Consider the following 24871-nt stretch of genomic DNA (forward strand, 5'->3'; position numbering starts at 1 on the left):
AGTAATTCTTCATTTCTGATACCATGTTTTATTTTTTCTAGTATTTCAGTTTGGCTTTCTTATCTTTTCCATATCTCTGATGAAATTCTCTATCTTTTCAGGCATGTGGCCCTTCTTTTCCATTAGACTCATTAATATATTAATCGTAGTTATTTCAAAGTCCCTGTCTGATAGTTCCAAAATATGTCATCTTAGGATCTGATTCTGTTGCTTACTTTATCTTTTGACAATGGTTTATCATTTTTTGCTTTGTTTGTGTGTCTTGTAACTTTTTTATTCAATGCCAGACATCATGATTAGAACAACAGAGAATGAGGTACTTAGGAGTTACTCCTGGAAATGGGCACACCCCTTCTTCTGTCAAGCTGAATGAGATGTGTCAATGTATTCAGGTGTTGACCTGGATTTGAATTTTGTTGCCACAGTTTCCTACTATGCCCCAGAGGCTTCAAAATCCTTTAACGATGCCTTTTTCTTAGAGTAAGTTCTAGGGTGTCTGATAGTCGTAATATTTGTGTCCCCTTAACTTTCAGCCATCCCCAAATTCCTGCATCACAGAAAAGGGTCACTCTCCATACCCGGTCCCTGCACCAGTGGTAGATGGCTGTTGCTTTTACTCATATTTGTAAGGCTGGCTATGGGGCAGGATGTCTTGTCCTGTGTCAGTCTTAAATAACCTTGTTTTCTGGGCTTCCAGCATGAGAGTTTCCTAGTGTTTCAGCTTCTTTTAACTATATGAGGGATTTTGAAATAATTTGTATCCTCAGATTTCTCAATTCTCCTCTTCCCAATTTTACCAACATAATTTGAGGTTACGTATTCAGATTATAATTATTCTTTTCAGCTTCAGTTTGGGGGAAAAAAGTTGCTTAGAAATTTTCAGTCATTCCTGTAACCAAATTAATGAACATTTACATATATTCTATGTTATTGACAAAAATTGTTGACGATTATAGATAGTTTGAAACCTGACGTCCCCATTCTTAGCTCTTGCTTTTGATTAATTTCTCAATTAGTGAAGAAAACTGAAGAGAAAAAAAAATTTTATGATATGTTTTTCCCGAATTTTTCATAGTATATAAAAGAATTCTAAAATGATAGTATTGTCATAATTTGAAAATTAAGGGAAACATAAAGCTTAAATCTCTTTCTTTAAAAATCTTACTGGCAATTGCTTGAGGAAATAGGATCAGTATGAACATATTCCAAATCACCATACAAAACAAAAATAAACTAAATCAAACAAAACATACATGGCACAGCAAAAGAATAAAAACAGACTAAAATAAAGAAATAACAAAACACTATAAAAAACAGAATATAATAATATGACAGAAGAAATAAAAAAATAGGAGCTCAAATATAGGTATGCTAAACTCCATTTTTAAAGGCAAAAGAAGGGCCTGTGCCTTTAAATGACTGACCTAAGCTTAAAACAAAAGACAAGGTAAAGACTGATAAGCAAAATAAAATAGAAATGTAGAGTGACAGCAACATTAACTTAAGACAAAGTAGAACTTGAGGTGAGGACATTAGATGTGAAAAAAGTCTATCCATCGGTTGTTTGAGAAGGTCTTTTCCTTGCTTATGCGTATGGACACCTTTCTTGTTGGCATATATTACTTTGATGACAAACGTTTTTCCTCCTAATTCTCTAAAGTTTTCCCCATTAGGTGATCACATCTAGTGCTGTACATTGATTTGAAGCTGTGCCCACTTATGTGTTCCTGGAAGGAGTGGCTCTCCCATTCATAAACTCCACCAGGATACAGTGAGCAAGGTATATGGCATGGCCACATTTAATATGTCTGCCACATTGTATTTGTTTTTCAAGGAGATCAAATCAACATCGATGTGTTGTTTGCTCTCTATCTCACTGTCACCTTCTCATGATTACCATCCATTTGTTCACTGCCACAGCTATACATGCTTGAGAATCTGTCTATGATGTCTGCCACCATCCAGTTCAAACCGTCTTGCCACGTGATTTCATGCCTCCGCCAGCTCGTTTTCGATTTTTCTTTTATTGCTTTTCTATAAAGCTCTTTTGTTCATATTAAGGTAAACTGAAAGGTGATTTATGCAAAATGCTTACAAGCTCCTGTATACAAAAGCTGTTTCCCAGATTTTTCTTTCCTCTGCATCTTTTGAGTAAACAAATCTTTCATGAAGCAGAACAGTTTCTGTTGTCCCACCTCATCTTCCACTTTACCTCCCTCTCTCTCTAGTCATCTTTGAACGGCACAGCCAGTATTTTTTTTCCAACAAGATATTGGTAGAATCAGGCTCTTTGATCTTCAGCCAAAAGGCAATGTGATATAGACAACTTTTAGACAAACCTCCAGTTTTCAGCAAACTATAATGCCATGTGTCCTTACTGGACAGAAGCTGAGTAAATTATTCTCCTGCTTGATACTCTGAATCTAAGTACTTGTATTTCTGAGTAGCTTGAAGGACTCTGAAGTTCTTATCTTTAGAAGTGAAGAACAGGGATGCTTTGAAAAGCACGATTTCCATGCTGGCCCTACCCCCACCTCTACTTGTGATAAACCTCATATCCTTAGAAGCAATGCAAGCCCATTTCTCCCTGGGATGAAGAGGGACTTAGCACTGCATGGGAGAAGGGAGATGTTGAGATTGGAGACAAAGTGATGGGGGTCTCGTCCTAAGTGCAGAGACTCCTGAAGAGGAGGGGGTGCCTGTGTCCTCATGCATCCTCGCCTTTCCTGCATCAACCTCTGAGGACTGGGAATTAATGAGTCCCAGCTTATTTCTCAGTTCAACCCATTAACACTGTAATTAGGGATAATTCCTTAAAAAGCCACTAAATTATTCACTGGAGACTTTAGTTTCCAGTACAGTTGTAACTTTGCATATTTTTGGACGCTTGCATTTATTTTTCAGCGAGAAGACTCGGCCCTTTCTTTGTCTGCTCTGCTTCCTGAGGACAAATTTACACTTTCCTGAAGAAACCATGGCTCCCAAGCTGAAGAATGATGGAACATCCCAGGATACTCTGGAGAGCGCCCAGGACTTACAACACAGGTCCCGTGGGATAATGGGGTTCATCTTGCATGAAGTGGCCCTGAGCTGGGCCACCACTGCCGCATCCCACCACCACTCTCCTCCTTGGTTTAGGCTGCTTGGCTGCTTGTCATCACCTGATGAAACATCTGTCATGAGTTTGTGACTTTACATGTTCTACTCCTCCATTCCCTCTCCTGCCCTGGTCAAGTTCTGCTGATCTTTGTGGTGTGTTTCAGGTACATCATCTGGAGACCTTCCCTGATGACCCTCCTGAGACCCTCCTCGGACGTCTGCAGAGAGCCCCTAGGACGGCAGTGCTGGGTAATGATCTACAGAGTGCACTTCCCCAGGAGAACATGAGCTGCGAGGGCACCTAGCAGAGCCCATGTCTGCACCGCCTGCAGGGGAGTGAACTCCTCTGATGAATGCAGGTGGGAACACGACTGACCTTCACGTTTCTAAACGGCCAACAGGCTTTCTTCAGGTCTCAGTATAACGGCAAATCATTACCTCTATCGTCAACATAAGTGAGTCTAGTATATATCAAAAATAAAGTCCTTCAAAACATTTATTAAATTTTAGATGGCTTACCCAAATTCGTTCAAGTTGTGCTAATATTATATGAGACGCTGCTGCAGTGCAGTTACTTCTTAACCAACCATAGATCAGGAGGGGAGTAATATTAACATGAGCCTCAGAGGTCACCCACCCGACGTCTCTGCCCATCACACCTTTTTAACTCAGTTCAACAGACCACATGCTTACTGAAACAAAACCACTTTCTAGTGTCACATCATTGGAGCTCATGGTACGTAATGCTATTGTCAAGAACGATTATTACACAAATGTACTATCTATCCAAGAAAGGAAAATGTGATGAGCCTGTTTAAAATGAGGGGAATCTGTCAGAATGGCCATCATCCAAAAATCTACAAACAATAAATGCTGGGGAGGGTGTGGAGAAAAGGGAACCCTCTTGCACTGTTGGTGGGAATGTAAGCTGATACAGCCACTATGGAGAACACTATGGAGGTTCCTTAAAAAACTAAAAATAGAACTACTATATGACCCAGCAATCCCACTACTGGGCATATACCCTGAGAAAACCATAATTCAAAAAGAGTCATGTACCACAATGTTCATTTGCAGCACTATTTACAATAGCCAGGACATGGAAGCAACCTAAGTGTCCATCGACAGATGAAGGGATAAAGAAGATGTGGCACATATATACAATGGAATATTACTCAGCCATAAAAACAGATGAAATTGAGCTATTTGTAGTGAGGTGGATGGACCTAGAGTCTGTCATACAGAGTGAAGTAAGTCAGAAAGAGAAAAACAAATACTGTATGCTAACACATATATATGGAATCTAAAAAAACCCAAAAATGGTTCTGATGAACCTAGGGGCAGGACAGGAATAAAAATGCAGACGTAGAGAATGGACTTGAGGACAAGGGAAGGGGTAAGGGTAAGCTGGGACGAAGTGAGAGAGTGGCATTGACATATATACACTACCAAATATAAAATAGACAGCTAGTGGGAAGCAGCCGCATAGCACAGGGAGATCAGCTCAGGTGCTTTGTGACCACCTAGAGGGCTAGGACAGAGACAGTGGGAGGGAGACACAAGAGGGAGGGGATATGGTGATATACATATGCATATAGCTGATTCACTTTGTTATACAGCAGCAATTAACACGACATTGTAAAGCACTTACACTCCAATAAAGATGTTAAAAAAATCTAAAAAAAAAATTAAATTAAATTAAAAAATAAAATGAGGTGAGTCTGACTCACTCTCCTGGTTCTCCTGGAGTTCTAATAGTGCTTCATTGATTAATTGAAAGGGGATCAATAAAATATATGTAAGATTCTAAGGCCATTTGCTTCTAAATATAACAATTTACAAATGGATCAACTTAAAATTTCAATCATATAATATATTCATATATTATATATTAATATAGTGTATATAAACATTTATATTTATAAATGCATAACTTTATATAATGCAAATCAAGATAATATTTAAGTTGATCAATTTATAGCAAGATATAAGACTTAATAGCAATTATAACAATAACTTTTAACAACATATCTGAAAATTTACATGTAAAATGTTTTAATGAGGCTATATTTTCTCATTAATTATATTAAAATTGCAACAGTGTATCTTAACTTTTAACTGACTGGGAGCTGACGCTACCTTCCACCTTTACTTGCTCCGCCTTCCAGGTTCTCGGTTAAACAGTTAGTAACATACAAACAACACCCTAAATGTGTTCTTTGGACTAACGGTCATTTAATACATGTTTCTAGAACAGTAATTTCTAAGAATCTGAAATGTATCAAAAAATCAAAATTTTCATGAAACAGTTCAGAAACCCCATCTCAGAACAAATGCATATATGACTGTTAGTAAAATACCTCTGGGCACAGATACATTATTCTCCAAAAGAGAAGTAAAGCATGTTATATTCTTATGGTTCATGAGTCCGAAAAAAAAAAAAAATCCAAGGAAGAATAAAAGCAGAAATTTGATAAATGTTAGATGGGGCGGACAGTTATTCTATGATCGACCATGTTAGTAAGAAATATTATTTTTTTTGTCCTTTAAAAAGGCTTAGTCGAAAAGTCAAAAGGTAAAATTAACACAAATATGCTTTAAGTATGAAATAGGTGCCGCACAATGGCAAGTAAAAATGTCCATGTGATACAAAAGCTACGATAATTTGCCATAAGCTTCTTCGACAAAACTGGTAGTTAGCATGTTCACAGTATGAGTTTTCTAAGAGGACAGAGGTATAATGCAAATGTCTACATGATATTAAAGAGTGAGCTGACAGGAGGAAAGGTCACTCAAAGCTTTTGTTGGAACAGTTAAACTAATTTCACTGTTTTTTAAACTAAATGTACTGATTATTTTGGTGACAGCATTGCCAGTGCATTAGGAAAGTAAAATATTATCCTTTCAGATACTGAAAAAGACGTCTAAAGCCTTGGAATACCATATATTACATGCTATCTGATCATCTTTTGTCATCGTTCAATTAAAAAGGATATGTGATCATCTTAGTGTAAAACGTTTATAAGTGTACGTATGTAAGACGCTTATTCAGATTTTAACAACTAAGTAATAGATGATTACAAGCACAGAAGGCAAGTTTCAGTCAAGAATCATTAAGGCCTATGAAAAAAACACAAAGAGTTGAGTGTTCTTCCTGACTTATTACTAAACAGGACACATAGCAAATTATAATACTATTAAGGTAGAAAAAGAGAGAAGAAAATAAATATGTCTCCTAAACCCGCACTGAACTATCCACAGATACATGTCCTTATTACTAAATTTTAGAGCTACATATTGGGACAATCTTGGTAGGCAGGAAATTACAAGGAAGATAATATAATTCTGAAGTCATAAAATATTCCATAATGGAAGGTGTTGCAAGATAATTTGGGTATGAGCAACATTTGCTTTTCTAATATGATCATATATTAAGGTGATTTTAAAAATCAATCAAAAAATTCGTAAGATGATTTTATTCTCTTGTTACTATACAGGTTTATTATACCATCTTTCAACCAGGGATTATTTCATGGGAGTCTGTTCCAGGACAAATGTTCTTTTAGGTCACTAGACTCCAAAGAGAGAACAAAATCCATCTTCCAAAGAGCACACATTTATAGACCATCGCCAGTATCACCCCATATTCGTGAAGGCAACACGTAGAAAAATCTTACGTGTGCCCGTGTCCTGCGGACCAGGGAGCTATGCACCTCACCCCACATAAGGAACATGTTTTAAATGAGTTGCCTGATCAATTAGGGCTCCTACGAAGAGCTGTCAGCAGAAGATTTGGTCCAATGCTACAAACAGAGCAGGAAAACCGTGATTCTGTACAAATCCCCTCAGCCGTCTCCTCACCTTAAAACAGATGCCATTCTCCAAAAACACAGTGAATAATCTACCCCAAACTCCTTCATTAGGAAAAGGAATCATGCCCATGAAAAAAGAAATTATATTTTACTGAAAGAATTGTTTCATTAGAGTGACAAACATAGTTTTCATACCCAAAGCTAATTTGTAGCTACAGCAAGCAAACAAACAAAAAACAACCACACATTTTAACAGCTATTTGGGCACCAACCTGGGATAGGCTGAGGTGTTAACAGCACCGTGGGAAGCGGCCTAGAGGCAGGAGCTGGCCTGGACAGAGACACGGCTACTTGATTTGCCAACAGTTGAGGCTTCTCATGCCCATGGAACAATCTTGATTCCTCAGGATATATCCATGTGGAGTCCAGAGCAAAGGAATTATTCAAAAAGATCTGTCCAAAGAGAAAGCAAGCATAACACTTAAGACCATGCACGTAATAAAAGCTGAGGACTGTAAAATACTTGTCTTACACTGACTATCGGAGATTCTATGCATGGAGATTCTATAAAGCCACTATCTTAAAACCTGAAGATCCACAGGGCTCTGATACCAATCACCTTCGAGTTAAGTCTCCTGGGCTGGTCTTCAGCTATTGACTTGGTTAATTCATCCCAGCAGCCAGTTAACAGATATAGAATCACCCCAGTGAGATAAGCAGTGTGTTGTAAAACAAGTCACTGTACTACTTTCTGTTGGTTTTCAGGTAAACAAAGTGTAGCCAGTATATTTGAATTCAAAAGCCAAGATAAACCATCAGAAAGATGAACACTCAAAGCAATAATACCAAGGAAAACTTACTTTTAAAATGTACACTTGAGCTATATAAGGTTTAAGGCTAGATTCTGAACAATAGTGATGGATTTAAAAACTGAAAAATTCAAAAAGTAGATTCTGATTCAGAAGTAGGAATTTTATATTATCCTACGGAAACCAAATATTTTAAGCTAAAACAAAATCCCTCACCACCCCCATCTACTGGTGCTTTTGAACAGACCATTCTTATTCTGAAAAGACTTCTCTCCAGACCTAGATGGTTGATCTATTGCAGTTAGAAACTAAAAATACACAGTGATTTCTGTTATGGCAATACCCAACAACTTAAAAATTAATAGCCCATTTATCCAATCAGACTAGCTGCATTTTTACCTTACAATTAGGTATCCTTTTGTCTATCCAACTTTTCCCAATGGGAAGTGGAAGAGAGGATGGGCAGACATGTGGGAAAATGGGCACCAATTCCACAGTGGAAGAGGGGGACAGTCCAATCGATGGAGAATGACCACCAAACAGCCACTGAAACCCAAGAAAAGAGAAGGGTGTGCTCATTAGCCTATATCAATCAACTCTACTTTGTACCAAAAGATGCTGGGATAGCTGCTTTAAAAGGGAATTTTTAAATGCATGTATTTGATTATGAGAAAAATCTCCTTTCTCCCAGTCCAAAAAACCCCCACAAACATTCAAAATTCTAAAAATTTATAAAAATTTTCATATCTGAATCATCACAATGCATTTACAACACTGTTTTCTGTAATATTAAGAAAGAACTTCTAAGCACAAAACCATGAGAACATGGTAAGAAATGGATTTCTGCCCTGAGAATATGAAAAACCACAATGGAAAGGTGAAATGCTGGGTATTCCTTTTATAATTCTTGAATTCTTTTTATAAGCAAGCAGAGAGCTATATTTTATGATATTCTTTTCCATATAACATTTTATATTAATTATATTTATCATTTTAAAAACAGTCACAAGTAATATTTTCAAAATAAGAGGTTAGGATTCAAAGTTTCCCAAGGTTCGCAAATGCAAATAGATTCCAAGGCAAAGAAAACATAAATGAGCTTATCACATAACTGAAGATCCCAATGCACAGAATAAAATAGCAAACGTTGAAAGGGGGCAGACAATTTAGGAGACAGTCTCTCTAATTAAATTAACTGAATCTTTATCAGTGGAGAATAAGATCATTGTTCAATGGTATGGAATACTTCAATACGCGTTTGTTTTAAAATCATAAAAGCATTTTTGAATTTCCTGTTATGTGAAAACGTTCTTCTGGTTTAAATAGTTATTTAACAGAAAATATGGCAGCACAAAATATTTTAAAGCTTAATACTAAGTTTGGGGGAGATTTTTCGTTTTAAATTTACACAAGAAAAAAAAAAGCATTTTCTATACAGAAAAAAAAAAAAAAAAATGTAGTTCCTTGACACCACATACCTCTAGTGGTAGCACTGGCATATGACAACCCCTTCGAAATATCAAAAAAGCTACCAACGCTTATTCAAAAAAAAACCCAACGTGAACTGCATCACACATCAAAATACCATATCCAGTACCACGTATGTGATGTATCATTACGTGTAAAGACCAGTTTAGGAAGAGTTAACAACATCTTTTAGAAAAGCTCACAATATAATACTGGAATTAAATTAATTATGTGGTGTATTCTAACATCCACTCATTTGAATATGCTAATTAGGACAGTCATTGGAATAAAATACATGTTATTCTCTGATTTAAATGCATCTGCCTAGTTAGATAGCAAACAATGGATCTTGCCAAAACCAGCTTCCCTTGCTCTGTTACACCATTAATCAAAGGCACAGTCACTTTTTCTTTTTAATTCCAGGTTTTAAACGCCAAACTCTTCCAAAGTGCAATATGACACTAGGTAATTTGGTGGACTAAGGCAGACCTAGGGTGGGAGTGGAAATCACCGGTAGCACGTCTCACTATTAAAGGCAGGATTTCCCTGCAGGCTTCCATTGGTTTGAATTTTCTTAAGCATTGTCCTGAGTCTATTTTCAAATGAAAAAAAACAAAAAACAAAAAACAAAAGAACTAGATCAGAATCAGAAACAGCTATTGATTCCCAGCTTGCTTTCCAAGCCTGGCAGAGACTGTAAAAGTATTAACTTCTATTCGGTAAGTCGGCCACAGTTCGCAGCTGCAACGCCGGGTTCCGGAGGCGATACTTAAGCACCGCGCTCTGGACAACGACCCCAGCCCGGGCGAAAGTTGTGGCCAAGGCGGTCCCAACTCTGGGCTTGGGGTGCGGGTCTCCAAACTGCTCGGCTGAGAAACCGGGAAGACATACTGCAAAAACTGCCGAGAGGCAGAACGAGACGTCGAAGCATGAACTTTGTTGCCGATGCATGGCTGCCAGGCTGCGCCGTGATGGGCTGGGGAGCCGAGGACCACCGCGGGAGAAAAGAGCGCAAGCCTCAGGGCCGGAGCCGCCGGAGCGGGGCGAGGGCCGCGCCCAGGGGCCAGGGGGGAAGCCGGCGACCCCGAACCCTGGGCCGGGAGCCGGGGGACACATTACCTGCCCGTTGAGCAAGGGGTAGTGGTGCACAGCTGCGGCGGCGGCGTGTTCTGGCGCAGAGGGCAGCGGCAGCAACGGCAGCCAGCCGGGCAGCCCCGGGAGCAGCGGGGCGGCAGAGGGCTGGGCCGAGGCAAGCAGCGCTGGCGGGGGCGCGACCCCGGCGCCCAGCCGGAGCAGCCCGGCCGAGCCGGGGACCATCCAAACCCAGGGCGGCGGCGGCGGCGGCGGCGGGTCTGCGTTCATCGGCCAGAGGAGAGGCTGCCGCCGCCGAGGCTGCTGCGGCTGCTGCAGCTGCCGCCGCCGCCGCTGGAGCCTGGCGCCCACCAGCATCCTACATCCCCGCGCGGGCGGCGGCTGCGGGCGCGGCGGGGGCGGCGGGCGCCAGAGGCACGGGCCGGCGGCGGCGCGGGCTCCGGAGCGAACTCACTTGGTCCCGCTGCGCGGCCGCACGCTCCGCCCCTGCCCCGCGCCGGGAGCCCCTCCTCCTCTGCTAGCGCTGCCGCCCGCGCCGCCGCCGCCCCCCAGGCCCGGCCCCGGCTCGCAGCTTCCCCGGGTTCCGGGCTCCGGCCAGCACTCACCCCGGGACCCCCGCGGCGGCGGGGGAGGGGGCGGGGAGCAGGCGGAGGCGCGGGGCGCAGAGGGCGCGCCTGGCCGGGCTCCCGCGGATTGCGCCCGGAGCTCAGGTTCGGCCGCTGGAGGCCGCCGGCTCTCGCGGACGGAGCGCACGCCGGGGAAGGCGCACCCGGCCAGGCCGGGAGACGGGGTCCACCAGCAGCAGCGAGCCGAGGCCAAAGTGGCGGCGCCTGAGCCAGGCACGTCCAGCCGCCGGGCGGTGCTGGGGGCGCCGTCGGGGACCGCGCGCGGGCCTCTCTCTGCCTGGCTTAACCTGGGTCGAGGGCGGAGGGTCCCCAGGGGATGCTGCCTGCAGCCCCCGACGCCCAGCGGGCACCGATCGCCACTGGGGACGGGTTGATTTCTCTCCCTGGAAAATCTGCCAAACACTTTCCTAAGACCCCAGCGGGTCCTCTGCCCCGGCGGCCCCTACCCCACGCCCCACTAGTTCAGGCGCCACACACTCCAGGCGGGTCGCCTCCGGGCCTTTGCACGGGACAAACGGTTGTCGCTGGGATTGCCCACTGTGAACTGGTCCTGGATTCTACCGGGCCCAGAATTGTGCTCCTCCTTTACCCACCGCACGCGGCCTCTGCAGTGCAACCTGGGCTGCCTGAGGCCAAGGACCACCCCTCCTGCGAGGACCCTCGCTCGGCCCGCACAGCAGAGCCTGGTTCCGCGCGGCTCACACTCAGTCGCCGCCAGGCGGCGCGCGCCCCGGCTGACCTCCCTCCTGCCGCAGACCCCGGTCCCGCGCGGTATCTCCTTGTGATGCCGGGGCTCTGAGACCCCGCCCAGCTCTGGGCCGTTCGTCGCCGAGAGCTGGTTGGAGACTTCCACGTGCTAATGAACTGCTTAGGTCGCTACGCCGGAGAAACCCCACCGCAGTCAACAGCGCAAGCACAGTGTTTCTTAGGAGCATTTGGTGAAGGGCCTTCCTGCCGCCTAAAGCAGAAGGAAGGTATTATGAAGCATGCTTTTAAGAGCTTGTATGAAAAGCCCACCCTGACCTGGGCAGGAGAGCATGCACCCACCCAGGTACACCACAGACACACCGGGACTCTCCAAACACGGGCTCTTCTCACCTCTGGACTGATCCATCGACCTCCCTCCTGAGATAAACTAAAGCAGCAGAGCGCTTTCAGTTTGCTTCTAGGATTGTTTCCTCATTCTTCTAATTTGCTTATTTCCTCCTGGCCTGGCATGATTTCTTTTAGATCCTGGCATATGCTAATTTACATAGCTGGCATCTCCGTGTTTTCCTCCAGGCAAACCATTTTTCAATTAGCAAGTTTATCGCTCTCTTTGATGCAAAAGTCCTGGCAAGATTTTGTTTTTTCTCACCTACAGTCAGAAAGCTCTGCAGATTAGAAGACTGTTACTATTCAGCTTAAGCCCTTAATTCATGCGCATATATTTGCATGTGCACACGCTCGTGATATGTGTCTTGATCTTGGTGGCTGCAGCTAGACTAAGGAATTGGGGCAGGTGTCTTTGGGCAGGCTAAGGTGGACCCCTTAAAGGGTCCTGTTTGAATGGGAGTTATTCCTCCCTTCTCCATTGTTTGGAGGCTGGCAGTGCCCGGCTTGCATGCTGCTCTCAGCAAAAGCAAGTGCAGTGTGCACAGAACCCACACTCTCAGGCAACAGGGTTTAGCCCTGATCTGGGGGTGCTTCAGCAGGTGCTTTGGGGGAGTCTCACCCGTTCCCACACAGCCCAGTCCTTGAAGTGGTTCTGCTAAAGTATGCTTTTGTCAACTGGTTATATTTATTCCCTCCCTGGGCCTTCCGGTGCCCTGAGCACAGGATGCCTTGGGCAGCTGATCGGCTCTGAACAAGAGCTGGGAAATTACAAGTATGTTCATTCAAAGAACCTCAAAGTAGCCCAAACTCCTTTGCTGCTTCCTGCCATGGGCTTGACTGTATTCATTTATTACAGCGTTTTGAACCCCTTTCCCTACCATGCTGTGCTCTGAATTCTGGGAACACAGCAGAGGACAACAGAGATGCAGAGCGATTTTCACTGATTAATTAATGGATATGACAGGGGAACCAGGAGATGGACTTATCCCCTATTTCTGGCTCTTGTTTTAATCACATTCATCTCAAGGTTTTCCCCACACACCCCACTCAACCCAGGAACAACCAGACACCCCCGTGGATAGGAGAAGCCCCCTTTCCTATGGGTACTCTCTTTCCAATGGGTATTTAAGAGGACTCTTTTAAAGCAGGAAGACTTGTTCTCCATGAGGACCAGAAATCAGGGGATCTCCCATCTGTGTGCGGAGGCTCCATGCCAGGTAGACCTGTGCCGCTGGTGGGCAGGTGTGCTTACCTATCAGTGCCCCCAGGGGGTCAGCCCTGGACTAGCACCCCATGAACTCAGGCCCTTTATCTCCCTATAAAAATCAGTGACAAATTCTCCTTGTAATGGGTTTTATACACAATCTAGTCTCAAGTTCTCCTAACCAATAAAAACAGCCTTAAGTCTGTCTGTATTATTCAGACAAAACCAGCAGAAATTTCCAGCTAATCTGTGACAGACTGAAGAAAGACGAGATGCACAGCACAAGAAAAGTGTGAATTATCCTCATATGCTAATGAATTCTGAATTGTTTATCACCTTTTTGGAAAAAAGAATGTTGGGTGTTAGGGGGAGATGGATGAAGTAAGATTTTGCAGCTCGTAGAAGGATTTTTTTCAAGTTTTTTTTTTTACTCTTTTTCTAAGTAAAATATAAGAGAAACTCCCACCTCAAAAGAAAGAGAGAGAGAAGCATGAAGATGCCTTCTCCAGGCCTGCCGAGTTAAAATAATCCCCAGAGCAGTGGGGCAGGCGGGAGTGGGGACGTGTGGGGTGGAGAACTGAGATGATGCCTCAGCAGCGGCCCTGTCCCGCCCACCAGCTCACACTGCCAGAACATCTTTCCAAAACCAACGCTGATCCGACTGGGTCCCTCCCTGCTGAAGACTCGCCAACTGTGCTATGATGAGACCCTGGATGAAAGCCACGAAAGCGAGCCACCGCCTCGGGAGACTGGCATCTTCCGGAGGAGGAATTGGTGATTTGATACCTGACTCGGGGTGGGCTGACATGGAGCGGGCGTAAGAGTGATTTCCAAAGTTCTGCCAAACTCGGGAGTCTGCAGCTGAGCATCCCTTCCCAGAGATGAGGAGCCTTTGGGGATGAGCCGCAGAGAGGAGAGGTTGCTCCGGACAGGACGACTTGGCAGTCTCCGAGGGACACCTGGAAAGATCCGTCCGTGTCACGGTTGCCTGGAGTCAGGAGCAAAGTCTTGGATGAAGACACGGAACTGGAATTAGCACAAGAATGGAGAGGGGTAGCCTTCCGCGGTGGTGGCTGAGATCGGAGATGTGGATGGGGTCACCCCAGCCGAGCACGGAGCGGGAGAGGAGAGGCCGTCAGGGGGTCCCCGTCATGGGGAGTGAAGCTTTCTAGGAAACACGGAGGGGAACCGAGGCGGGTGGTAGCATGAAACCACCCTGGACCGGCAGGAGTGTGCTCGTTTGTTAAAGGGTATTATTACTGTTTTTATTATAAATGTGGTATTGCAGAATATCTGGAAAGTATAGAAAAGCATCATGAATCAAACCCACTCAGGGAAAAGGAATATGAACCTTTTGTTGACCTCCCCTCCATAGCATTGTTTTCTTCTCATCTCTCTCTCTATAGCATGATAATGTATATTGTATATATATTACATATGGTAATATATGTATAGCATACATTATAGCATGTTATCATATTACATTTTATATTAAATTGCATTTTATAATAAATAGTTTTAAACCTTATTTTTCACTCAGCATCATAGCATGAGCGGTTCCCCACATTGCTGAAAATACCTAGAGGAACCCCGTTATCAACAGCAAAGCAGAAAGCTCACGGAGGACGTGTAGGAGTGGAGGTGAGGCTGCCCTGAGTGGGAAGCAGTAGCCCACGTGGGACAGCAGCGCACCCTACTCAGCAGTCTGTCCATTTCATAGCTATAAAGAGCCACCCGTCCACCCACCTAACTTCCCACCATCCATCGAGCTAAGTCATAGGTAGAATGTCTCAAACACTGGAGCGCGTAGACGCCGTGTCGGGCACAGTGAAGACCTTGGAAACCAGACACCCCGGGCAGTTATTGAGGGATGCTCAGGACAGCGCAGAGGCCCCCTCCCTGCGTCCGGCCCCGCCGCCCTCCGTGGAGCACGTCCCAGGGTCCACGCTGACCTCGGGTCGGCTCATGGAGGCCCTGGGTGGCAGGAACCGCGTGCTCCCCCCTCCCTTCTCCACAACAGCTGAGTGTCCAGTGACCAGAAGACTCTTCATGCTGGATTGAAACCCCAGCCTGGGATCATTACCGAGCCCCCAGTGGGTGCAAAGACAGGCCAGCTGTCTGACCACGTCCCATCCAATAGACAATAACCCAGCCAGGGCTTTGCAGGTTGTGTCCTGCATAAGGGCGCCCAGCCAGGAGAGGGACTGGGGTCCAGCCAGGCACAGGAATGTGTCCACTCAGAAAGACAGCTTCCTGGGACCCACACCAAGACAGCCTGGGCTCTGGAGAAGGATGGTGAGGAAGGCAGATGTCCCCCATGAAGCTTAGAGTCTGGGAGATGGTGACAACACCAAACAGGTGACCACAGAGAGCAGTGGCCCTGCTTATCCTAGGTGCCCCGGGTCCAGAGAGCCAATGGTGGGAGAGGGCCTGGCCCAGCACCCCCTCTGAGGTCACCCCACCTCTAGCCCATTCTTTCTGCTCCTGGTCCCTTCCTGTGCCCTTTCCTTTCCCTGGGCCCTCTGGTGATCCCAGCTGCTGGGGGAGGGGACGGAGGCCTTTCGTCTTATCAGAACATGACTTACGGGCACTTAGACAGGGAGGGACAGGACGACCTTTGGTCCACGCATTCTCACGAGCCACACGACTCATCGGCCTTATTCTCAGCACACACATCCGGTGGCATGATTTGTGGGGTCTGGAGACATGAAATCGTTTGCGTTTTCTCTACAGAGCCTGACCAGACAGCTAGAAAGCCATCATGATGTGTGCTAAGTAGGGCTTTTGCCAGTCAGAAAACACCCAGACTTCCTACCTATTTGGACACACACATTTGTGCTTGTGTATAGTTTTATCTTATTTTGTCAAAGCATGCTGATCTCACACCAGATGAAGCCGGTGTGTTAACCCTGCTCCAGTCTGTCCCACATAAAGCGCTCGTTCCCTGGATGTCTTAACTGGAGCGGAGAAGGGGGCGGGAATTCCCACCCTCCGAGTCCCTGTGAAGGACACACTTGGCTGTCACTCTGCTTAATTATACCGTGGCCAGGCCACACGCTGACACGTTAAGAGGGGCCACAACTGGGAGACATGTTACAACAGCCCTACTAATTGGAAATAATTCGGGAGGAGAAGCAGCTTGGTCCGAACTGGGAAAGAATGTAGATTATCAAGTGCGTTTTTAACACAGTCTTACTGTTAGGAGGCGAACCCGGGAGCACGAGGGAACAGGAGGTCGGGGAAGCCCCACCGTGCCGACTCGAGCAGGTGAGATGCTTCAGCAATTAGCGCCCTGAGAGGACCCCTCTGCCTTCTCAGGTGAATCAGCCTCCTCTGTACAAGGCTACACTTTGCAGTTCCAACCGGGTTCAAATTAGCATCGACTCCAAAGTACAGGGCCTGAATTCATGACATAGTCCAGAACACATTTCTTTAGAGGCACCAGAAGAATGAGATTCCTGGGGAGAGGATGGTCCTCACCGTCGCCAGTAGCAGAGCTGACCGGAATGCTGAGGATCACAGCACCCCTCCCCTGCCTGTGAGCAGCATCCAGGCCACCAGGATGCCAGGCCTGCCATGCAGGCTCGCTTGGCAAGGTGGCCGTCCATGTCTGGATCCAACCCGTGGTGTGAGCCGGCACTCAGACGCTGACAAGGGTGGAAGTGGGGTCCTTCAGCAGACCAGTCACCAGCGGGTGGTTGTGCTCAGGCCAGGGTGACACGTCGTCCATCCTTGACCTCATACGTGTTCACACACTTCCCTTCATGTTGGCAGGGTACAGCTGGGCAGCCGTTCTCTACAAGTCTTTGATTTCACCAGCAGCATGCTCTCCTGAGCGGTGACAGCTCTGAGCCCCGCGATCATAATCCTTCAAATCCAAATTCTCTAACCTCAACGGTGAGTTATATCGCAACAGAAGAAAAGATGGAGATGCCTAAAGTGCTCTCTGCACCGCTGACTGTCTTAATAGTTTTCACCTTGATAAAATATTCTTAGGGTAAGAAAGAAATACAATTTCACAGAAGATAGTCTGTGTTTTTTCTTCCCTGAACTGTTAACTTAAATAATTCTGTGCATTCAGCACATTCTGCCACTTAACCTTTTCTCCAACTCATTAATAAATATATTGAAATAGACTTGCTTTGGGACCAATCTCTGGGGCATCCAACTTCTGACCTTTTTCTATGTTCAGAAGTACACAGGGCAAAAGTTTTGATTATTTAAGGAGCTAAGTAGTAAAGTAGAGGTGCACACATGGAACCGGGGGGGCCCCAGGAGTGAGGTTTTCATGGGGACGCTGGTGGAAGGACAGCTGGGCCATCTTGCTGCTCAACAACCTGTTCTATGAGCTTCCCAGAGTGACCAGGAGATCAGACAGGGCAGGATGGCTCAGCAAAGGGGCAGCCTTTTCCCTGCACGCAAGCCATTCCGTAGGATGTCTGTAAGTGGTTGGGGGCAGAGACCCCACGGCCCAGCCTCCAAGCCCCATCAGGCTGTTCATAAGGATTCTGTCCCTCCTGCCCCCAGCACCTGCTGGCCAAGTCCCTGACATCCCTGGGCCTCCATTGTCCATACGTGAGACAGATGTGGATGAAGCCAGCGTTAACACGCAGTGTGGGGTCTCTGAGCTCAGTCTGCCATCCATGTGTCCTGAGCGGCTGCCTGCTTCTGGACGAGTCCTGCCACCTTTGTAGGCTCAGTTTCCCCCAACGGAAGCTAGAGGTAAGTCACATCAACTTAGCAGGAATCCGATGGAGGCAAAGCGAGGGAGACCACCTGGGGATGTTTGCCAGCCGAACCACTGAGTTGGATGTCGCTGAGGCTCATGAGGGTCAATAAAGTGCACGTGTGCCATTCTTACCTCGTGTCTCTGTCCAGCGGCACGTATGCTGCCCTGCAGCCACTTTGTCAGGGCTGTGATCCCCCTGCCTGGGACACAGTAGCTCAAGGAGAGATAAGGTGTCTTAGTCCATCAGCTGCTACAACAGAATATCATAGACTCGGCTTGTACAACAAACCTTTACTTTCCATAGTTCTGGAGGCTGGTGCCGTCAGATTCCGTGTCTGGTGAGGAACTGCTTTCTGGTCCACAGATGGCTGTCTTCGTGCTGTGTCCTCACATGGCCGAGGGCAGAAAGAAAGCAAGCTCTCTTGGGATTCTTATAAGGACACGAATCCCGACATAGGGTCTCCTCTTCCATGAGCTCATCATCCGATCATCTCCCAGAGGCCCTCCTTCCAAACAGCAGTACATTAGGGGCTAGGCTTTCAACCCGTGATTTTAGGGAGGCACACAAATTTCGATCATAACAGCATGTGTGTGCAAAAGTTTCTGAACTCCACCCCAAAATAAAACAAAATGCGCAAAAGCCCAAAGAGCTTGTGCTGTCGAGGGCCATTCCTACCATGAGATGGTGATCGTGCAGCAGACTTTCTGTGCTCCTAACCGGCAAAGCTGACTCAGGGCCTCACCCACCCCTGGGCACCTGAACTCTGGGAGTCCGGCTCACTGCCTGGGGTCCATTGGCTAGGTACCGGGCCAGCCAGACATGGCCACACTCTTGGGCCTTGGATGCCTCACAAGGGATACCTTCCTCAGCACAGAGAAAAAGGCAAAGATCCTACAGTACAATACAATACAACACAATACGACATATAGGATAAAACAGCCTTGAAGGAGGGTAGCAGGTAAATCATCCCAGACCCCATGCTCTTCATTTCAAGATGAGAGCTCCTTTCGCTCAACCAGACACAGATTTGTGCATTCCAGAACCAAGCCCAGGCCGGGCCCCCAGACCCTTCTGGATGCTGCCGTGGCCTCTGCTTCGTGGGAGAGGAGACACCCACGACGCTGGATGCTGGGGCTCCAGGAGCCCGGGGAGCTGTGCGCTCCTTACCAAGTCCCCGCTGCTGCCCCGGGTGCCTGAAGCCCCTCCTGCAGCTGAGTCAAGACCAGCATCCTGGTTCCTGGACAGCTAGTCCGGTGTTCTTCCTTCTATCAACAAGACCAGGACGAATTACAGATGCACAGACTTGTCTGGGGAGGAAAGAGGGCACCCCCGGGGCCATCACCCCGAAAGGCCCAGCCCGGCCGGACCCAGACCCGCCCTGAGCCTGGCGGGGCCCCAGGAGCCCGGCCCAGCTGTGTGGTTCTAACCAGTGGCGCCTGCCCTCCCCCAGCCTCTCCTCTCCACCCTCTCTTTGTCTGACCAGGGTGACTATTTGAGTCTGTGAAGGTTAAATGTTCACCTGAAGTGACAGCCATGCTGCATCAGCTACGCTGCCAGGAGGCTGAGTGGGCCTCTGCCCCGGAGCTGCTGCTGCTTCTGCCCGAGACCATCTGCGCAAACACAGAAGCCAGCGCTGGGGAGCAAGTCGTGTCCATGGCCCCTCGGCCCGGAAGCAGCCCTCAGCCCAGTGCAGCAGTGGCACCTTTTCTGATTTTAGTATACAATTGTGTACCGCCTGGGTGTGGGCACCGCACAGGGGTTCACTCAGGGAGCCTCTGACCTTCACGGGGACCTGCCTGGGGCGTGGTGGGCCGGGGGTACAGGTCAGCTCAGTGACCGGGGCTGAGCCAAGGAGCGGGTCTGAGCCCCAGGGTGGCCGGCTGTCCCAAAGGCCCGCTGCCTCTCTGATGGTCAGAGCCCCCCACCTCCCCGAATGTTCCCCTTTCTTCTTCCCGCACAGCCCTCAGAGGCTCCCTGCGGCCCCTGCTCCAGTCGCACTCCTCCAGCAGCCGCTGAGAAGCCGCCTGCAGGCCCCTGGCCCCCATGCCCTGTCCCAGGGCCATCTGTCACCCCCTCATCCTCCTACTTCAGGTGGAGCAGCTGCAGGTGCCCCAGGACAGTGACAGTGACTCCCCAGGGGGTGGGGAGGAAGAAGCGCACTCGCTGGGGTTCCCGTGTCATCTGGACACCCCCTGCCCTGAGCACAGGAATCTCTAGACTGCAAACCGCGTGCATGGTGTTCTTGGAACCAGGAACATAACAGACCAGCACTCATCCATACACTTGTCAAATGAAATGTGTCTTGAACAGAATGAAACTTTTTTTTTTAAGTATGATTAAAACTTAAAAAAAAAAAAAAAAAGACAGGGCTGAATTGGGAAAAAAAAAAAAGAAAAGGTAGAGAGATTCCTAGAAGCTAAAAATGACAAGAGAACCCAAAATGGAAACATGATTAAGCTGAATCCGTCATCTGACCTGGACATTTGCTGCCCCTGGTAACCAAGTGCCCCTGCTTTCTTGTACTGCCGCTGTGGGGAACAGGCTGCCCGCGAGACTTCCAGGCGGGTCTGGGTCCGGCCGGGCTGGGTCTTTCGGGGTGACGGCCCCGAGGGTGCCCTCTTTCCTCCCCAAACAAGTCTGTCCATCTGTAATTTGTCCTGGTCTTGTTGATAGAAGGAAGAGCACTGGACTAGCTGTCCAGGAACCACACAGCCACCAGGAAGACTGTCCTGCAAACAGAGATAGTCAGAAGCTCTTTGTGCATCGGATTCCAGCTGGTGGGTGGAGAACGCCTCCTTGGATAATTTATAACTACGGACTGTCCCACATGAAAAAAAAAACATATTTGAAGTGGTCCCTGATGGGGGGTGGCCCCAGGCACCTGGCAGTAAGGAATACAAACCCTCTCGAGGAAGACATAGTAAATGCAGTCCCCAGAGACATGTCACAGAAGACGATCAAAGGGACATCGCAAAGCAAGACGCACAGGAGGAAAGAGGCGATGGAGGTTTGCGGGAAAAGATTAAAACAGAGGCATCAGACCCCAAAAGATGAAGAGTGTTAGAATGATAAGACATGGAATATAAAATAGGTGTGCTTGACATCTTCAAGTAACATTTAAATATTTTAGTGAGTTCTTCCAAAATAGTTTAAAATAATGCACTAAAGTTGCCTCTAAAAAATAAAAGATAATAAAAGACAGCTAGGTGAATTTGTAAATTGATTTAATAAACCTTTTAGAAATGAAAAACACAGTGTTTGAAGTTTAAAACACAGCATGTGGATTAAAAAGCAGATCAGACAGAGCTGAAGAGATAAATGAATGAGGGGAGGAAGGAATCTCCCAGAAAACACCACAGTGAGAAAGCACCGGATGATGTGAAAGTGATGAGAGGAAACATGGAGGACAAAGTGAAAGGGCTGATGTGTGTCGAGTAAGAGTTCCCAGAAGTGAGGAAAGAGGAAAAGAAGAGACGAGAGACACGATATTCAGAGATGATGGCCGAATATTTTCCAGAGTGCACAGAAGTCACAAGTCCCCGGCTTCTGGAAGTGTGACAGACCCCGGCTCATCCCCTGTGTGCTCTGAAGCAGACTTGAGAGTGTGATCTCCACAAAGGAAGCCCAGGGACAAGCTCTGAGTGGCTCATTGGAAGCCAGGGTTCGTGGCCAGCAGCACCGACGGAGCAGTTTCTAGAGTCACGATGCAGGAAGTAACACGCACAGTATTAAACCACAGAGGCGAGAGACGCGGGCTGGTCCAGGCACACAGGTCCCCAGGGCCATGCACTGCGAGTCACAACAGAATTGCCATCTTTTTCTCCTGTTGGGAAATTGGCCAGGCATGGTGCCCTTGGCAATAAATAACAAAGAGAAGATTCCTGGACCTGAACAGGAAGAGATGGTGTCTCCCAATGACCAAGCATCTTCACATACACTGATTGGAGAATAAAGCTGCATCTCTGTCCATTGTTCTAAATCTTCGTGGATAAATCATTATACCTCAAATGGACCCATGGGTTTCTAATATATATTTAATTTAAATTAGTTTTATAGATAGCACCCCACATAAAATACTTGCCCAGGGCCCCACAAACACTAGGGACAGCCCTGGCTACAAACACTAGCTGAAAGAAAGTTGGTTTAGGTACACTGATATCGAAGTGTACTTTAAAATAAGGAACATTATTAGAGATTGAAGAGAAGCGGCATATAATGACATAAGAAGATAATTCCGTTCTAAATGTATATGTACCTAATAACATAACCTCAAAATATAAAAAATAATTATCAGCAGAGTTTTTTAAGTAGACAAAATGAGTAAACACAGCGGGAAATTTTAACACATCCCTCTTAGTAACCAATAGACCAGCTTGACAAATACAGAAATCAGCAAGTGTATAGAAAAAATTTAAAAGGTGATAACAAAATTCGCCTTTTTTGATAAACATGGAACATGGTTCCCAACATCCGTGGAATGCAAAAACAAGGGCAAAATAAAAACTTGTGAAAACTGATCAAAACGGGGAGTGCTTACTTCAATGGCCTCTCGCTAAAGGGAGTTACAGTGAGGTTCTAGAGAAAGAAGGTAAATGATGCCAGGAGGAAGGTCAGGGGCGCCCCCAGCAAGACTGAGCAGAGTAAGTATTACAGTAAAGGTGCAGGCAGGACATACACCTGCATCAACCCAACCATACTTGGTGGGGGTAAAAATTAAGTTAGAACTACCTCACTGCACAGAAATAGCATGTAAGTCTGGGGTGAAGTAAAGATATTTATTAAATTTTAACTTTAAGTTAAATATGCATGCTAGAATTTCTAGAGCAAATACTAAAAGAATAAAAATAGAGTTTGGCAAGTTTTGAAAAATCAATATATAAAAGTTATTTGCATTTTCATAATAAATGCAAGTGGAACATATAATTTAAAATTATGTAGTATTTAAAATAGTAACAAAAATGATGAGGTTCCTAACAGTAATCCAACAACGAAAAATGTATAGTTTCTTTATGGCTGAAATTGTATAACTTTCTTGAGATTTTTTTTTTTAACTTTAAAAGTGGATAGACCATATATATGGATAGGAAGACTCAACATTTTAAAGCTGTCAGTTCTTCCCAAAGTGATGTATAATTTTAATGCAAACAAAATAATCAAAGGTGAGGATATATACATACTTTATATATACTTGATATGCTAATTCTAAAATAGATATACAAGTGTAAAAAGCAAGAATAGCCAAGGCGTGACAAACTGTTCAATAGGGAAAACTGTTCAAAAGTCTTTTCAACAAATGGTGTTGAAACTACTGGATAAAAGTATGAAACACAACACAAGAAAACAAGTATTGGACCCCTACCTTATACTCCATAAAACTTGATGCAAGATGTGTCATAGAATTAAAAGTAAAATCCAAAAGTATTAAGGCTTTTTAGAAGAAAACATGTTTGAAAATCTTCCCAACCTCAGAGCTGACAAGACTATAAGAGGATGCAGAAAGCAGGAAATATAAAAGAAACAGTGGATAAATTACTTTCCATCAAAATTTAAAACTTTTCCTCTTCAAAAGACACCACCAGGAACATGAAAGCACAACCCACAAATTGGTAGAAAAAAAATTCATAACACATATATCTGACAAAGATATCCAGAATATATAAAGAATATCCATTATATATAAAGAACTTCCGCACATCAGCAAAAAAGAAATAACAATCCAGTAAGAAAAGACCTGACTAGTCATTTCACAAAATCAGGTATACAAATGACTGATGCAAATTAAATATTAATATCCTCATGAAAATTGGCTGAATGTCATTAATTACCAGGGAAAATGCAAATTAACACCCAATGGAGATATCATGTCACACCTCCCCAGGATGGCTAAAATCAACAAAGAAACCAACAAACAAAACTGACCAACTGACCGTGCGAAACACCATGAGGCGGTGAAGTAACCAGAACTCATGCGTTACAGAGAAGAATTTTACTGGCCATTCCTCACTCTAGGAGCCCATTTGCCATGTGACCAACAATCTCACTCTGAGCTACGTACCTGAGATACATGAAGACATAGGTCTGCAATAGGCTCGTCCAAATTGTCTTAGCAGACTTAGTCATAATTGCCCCAAACTGAAAACACCCCAAATGTCCATCAATAGGAAAATGGAAAAACAAATTGTGGCTTATTCAGATAATGGATTACCACTCAGCAATAAAATAGTATGTTATTGATACCTACAAGATTGATTAATACCAAAAAAAATACACGGAATGAAAGAAACCAGACATAAGAGAATACAAACTTAATAAGTCCATATTTTATAAAATCCAAGAACAGGAAAAATTATGTATAGTGACAGAAATTAGGACAGAGGTTGTTATGGAGTAGAGATTGACTTGAAGGGGACCCAGAGGAACCTTCTGGGATGATGGGGGAGTCCTGTATCTTGAGTGGATGGGGTTACATGGGTGTGAACATTTATCAAAACTCATCAAATTTTATGCTCAAGATCTATGTGTTTCACTCTATGTAAGTTTGTCTCATAAAAGCATAAGTATTATAAATGACTCCTAGGGAGGGTAAGTTCTATTATATGGAACCGCTTGTTTTATGCTTTTAAAAATTAAACTTTCTATTTGAGATAATTGTTGATTCACATGCCATTGTAAGAAATAACACAGAGATCATGTGTACTTTCACCCAGCTTCCTCCAATGACAACATTTTGCAAAACTATAGAACATCATCACAACCAGGACACTGACAGAGACACAGTCAAGAAACAGGACATTTCCACCATCCCAAGGACCCCCGATGTCACCCAGTTACAGCCACGTCCACTTCAGTGCTATTCTGGCTCTTCCTCAACTCCTGGCAAACACTAATCTAGTCTCCATTCCTATAATTTTGTCATTTCAGGAATGTTATGTAAGTG

At 45.5% G+C, this 24871-nt stretch overlaps 1 protein-coding gene across 1 annotated transcript in view; it reads right to left on the bottom strand.

Moving 5' to 3' along the window:
* The window catches only part of TCERG1L (transcription elongation regulator 1 like), a gene marked incomplete at both ends in the record, with an annotated part of 202101 nt that extends 191465 nt beyond the window's left edge, over positions 1-10636 (bottom strand). Inside the window, 3 exons of the mRNA XM_079713647.1 lie at positions 7184-7364; positions 8120-8266; positions 10307-10636. Coding sequence (XP_079569773.1) covers positions 7184-7364; positions 8120-8266; positions 10307-10636 — 658 coding nt within the window. The remainder of the gene's footprint in view (positions 1-7183; positions 7365-8119; positions 8267-10306) is intronic.
* Positions 10637-24871: the final 14235 nt, after the last annotated feature.

This window comes from Hyperoodon ampullatus (assembly GCF_949752795.1).
Source record: "Hyperoodon ampullatus genome assembly, chromosome: 1".
Taxonomy (NCBI): domain Eukaryota; kingdom Metazoa; phylum Chordata; class Mammalia; order Artiodactyla; family Ziphiidae; genus Hyperoodon; species Hyperoodon ampullatus.